This window comes from Aplysia californica, unplaced genomic scaffold, assembly GCF_000002075.1.
Source record: "Aplysia californica isolate F4 #8 unplaced genomic scaffold, AplCal3.0 scaffold00008, whole genome shotgun sequence".
Lineage (NCBI taxonomy): Eukaryota > Metazoa > Mollusca > Gastropoda > Aplysiida > Aplysiidae > Aplysia > Aplysia californica.
In genome coordinates, this window is record NW_004797278.1 from 341,084 (window position 1) to 344,421 (window position 3,338).

Here is a 3,338-nt window from a genome sequence, read left to right on the forward strand (position 1 = left end):
CATATTGAAGCAGCTAACATTTCCCTTGTTGTCCTTGCTGTTTCGATCACAAAAATTGCCTTTTTTTTCTATATAGATGTTATCCCCTCGAAAAGATCTTTAAAATGCCATATCTCAAAAACGGTTCAACATAGAGCAATAACTAAGGTAGCGTTGGAATCGTGTCACTGAGCTCTTTGCATTGGTATTGTTTTTAAAGCAATTTTTATTTGAAAGCTTTGAAATTTTTATCCAAGTGCCTATCATAAAAAGGTACAAGCGTGTGCGCGCGCGCACACACACATATGCACTCTCATGCGCACACACACACACACTCATACACACGCGCGCGCACACACACACAGCCCAAGCAGTCGGTGATGAAACCTAGATCTAGTGTCGTAGCCCATCACTTGCGGCAAAGCGGGCCCGCCACGGTGAGATTTAGTCAACTGGCGAAGGAAGCCCCGGAAGACGTTAAAAAGTCCGAAAAGTCACAGTGACGATAGCACAGTGTAAGTAAGCTAATTTCGTTGTCTACAAAGATGGCTATTTGACTTTTCGAATGAAGCCGAACTTCGCGGGTCACCCTTTTCTTTTGCCCGGAAGTTCTCGTGCTACTCCTTTCTGCCCTCTCTTTCTCTCTGACTGCCCACAGACAAAATTGCATGCTTTCAACACACAAAAACGCTGGTGGAACGTTTGTTCATGGTGAACGCTACACTGGTTGGCCTATCATGGTGAAGACACCGGGTGAGAATAGCCAAAAACTTGAAAAAGCCCACCTGCACTATTCTCAGCGGGGGTGAGAATAAATAGAGGTGGCGTTTTTAAAAAAATGGGCCATAGACTGTCTACTTACTTACTCAACTTACTGTGGTACTGTGGTTTGTGTTCACTCTTTTAAACAGCAAACCAGGGTGGGGGGTTGACAAGTCCATAAAAATGGAACACATTATAACAATATATGACATTGGATCCACAGCCAGATCTAAATCTAGAAAGTCTAGATCTACTCTAGATTTAGATCTGATATATACTATATCTAGAATCTAGATCTAGATCTAGAATAGATCTAGAATCTAGATATTCTAGATCTACTTTTGTAAAATGTAAAAATTATCATAGGCTTGTGTGTGCACACAGCCATCGCTAAGGAAGATGAACAGTGATCTTATACTTCAGCACGTTAAATTCCCAAAGTCAATTAGATCTAGATATCTAGTCTACTACTAGATTCTAGTCTAGTATTAATCCCCGACTCAGATCTTCAAAACTTTGAACTGGGCCTTGTTTAAAATGCGCAAACTACCGTAATTTTGTCATGGACAGATGGTATAACATTGGTTTTTGGTCTTCTATTATGATTTTGGAAGCCATTGATGAGTATAATCTAGATCTAGATCTAGATCTAGATATTTAAAAGAGGTCGCTCGCTACGGAAGTCCTCAATTGAAGAATTTAACGTTTAAAAGTATAAGATCACCAGATGAACAAGCTCAGACTCGTTCAACCCGCCCGTGCTGTTACTGTTGTGAGTGTCAGTTGTAAACATTACCTGTATTCAAATTCCTCATCTGTATACTTGTCAGAGTAATAGATCTTTTGTTGAAGGGAAATCATGTTTTCCCTCGATATTTTATGCTGGATCACACGCTCAGGCTGATTCTCTTGATTTTCCAACATGATGGTGATAGATCTATTGGTGAACGTTGGACCTTCTGCCTTCCCTTTCGCTTCGTGCCAATATTTTGAATTCAGAATAAGAAACACTGAGTGGTTGCCGGGTTTCTAAGACTCCTCAAGCCAAAATGTAGAGAAACGTCTACAAAATATTTTCTTCAGAATATCTAAGTGGTTTTACCTTTGAATAAAAAACGCAATTCTATATTGAAACAGAATTCTTGCAATGTTTTGGGACCCTGAAAAATAAAATGTCATATTATTATTATTTTGTTGAGGCTCAAAATTGCAATGGTAAAGCAAGGTTCAGCATCTTGAATTTGCATTAGAATCTATTGTGCAGTTCAAAATCACATCTCTCTTTCAGAACAACAAAATAAAACGCATTTCATTATAAGGTGCAAATATTTCATTATTACTATTGGATGCAATACTAAATCACGATGTTATTATTACAAATGTTATATAAAACTTATTGTAGACTACTGGTTCCGTTGGAAGGCTTATGTCAAAAAGGGTAGGCGGGCCAAAGTGTAATCGCATGCCGACTTGGCAACTTATTTTGGAAATAAGAGTTCTCTTTCTTTGAAGGTCAAATAATGCATTGCATCCTTGACAATTTTCAACCAATCATGGCAAAGTAGGGCCTGTAAATCCAGCATAGCCCAAGGCCTCACTCACCTGGTCTCTAGGCCTAGTCTCTAGGCCCTAGGCTAGGCCAAGGCTATACCAGAGAGAGACCGTAGGCCTGGGAAACAATGGGCGTGGGATTAGTGGGATGGCTCGATTTGTCAACAATGGTGAAAGAGAAAAGAAAAAACTAAACAACATCGAATTTTTTTTAATGGGCGTGACAGAAGGGCTAGTAAATAGAATTATGTGAATTACATTTTCTTTTCTGCTTCTATGTTGGGGGATTTTTTCCCCCGTTTATTTGATGGAACGTGAAATTATATATAACGTGCGTTTTCCTTGAAGTTGAAGGGAATGGTATGAAATAAAAGCTACGTTAACCCTATCCGTACGTCGTGTTTTACTATCTTGCATAGCAGTCTGTCAACATGATTTTTTAAAGAAATACTGAAAGTTTCAAAGAGATCTTAATTCGTACAAGAAGTATTCTAAAATGTGAAGAATACAACCCCGGGGTACACAATGACCCCAGGCGTACGCATAGGGTTAAATCGGACTAAGCCTTAATACTTGTTCTCACGACATAACAAAAAATACGTAAGTAGATAATTTAATATTTATAGTATAGGCCTATACATGTATTAGGTCAGGGGTTTAGGCTGCTTTTTTATGTGAAAAAAAAAATGTTGTTAGGGGGACACAGTTAACTTGGGATTTCAGTCTTCTTTTTTTTTAGTTAAAAAAAAACAAAACAGGCCCCCATGTGGACTCTAGTCGGCACTGAAGCGCTACAATGATGGAATCAATCAACAGCACAATAGAGCAGTGAACATCAGAACTGCCAGGATTCTCGTGCAAATGTGCTAATGCAAGATTATGAATCAAGGAAGGCATCGGCTGGGTTTTTTTTTCTGGAGTCTACTTAAGCTTGATCTGCTCGTGTGTGTGTGTGCGCGCGTGCGCGTGCGCGTGCGCGCGGTGCGCACTGTGCGTGTGTATTTTCATGTGCCCTCCCCCCCTGTCTCTCCTCTGTTTGTCCATTT

The 3,338-nt window shown here is 39.7% G+C and overlaps 1 protein-coding gene across 1 annotated transcript in view; it reads right to left on the minus strand.

The window, feature by feature from the left end:
* The window catches only part of LOC101862003 (cyclin-dependent kinases regulatory subunit), a 16,576-nt gene extending 14,828 nt beyond the window's left edge, over nt 1-1,748 (minus strand). Inside the window, exon 1 of the mRNA XM_013082004.2 lies at nt 1,538-1,748. Coding sequence (XP_012937458.1) covers nt 1,538-1,665 — 128 coding nt within the window. The 5' untranslated portion in view covers nt 1,666-1,748. The remainder of the gene's footprint in view (nt 1-1,537) is intronic.
* Between the last annotated feature and the right edge of the window lie 1,590 nt (nt 1,749-3,338).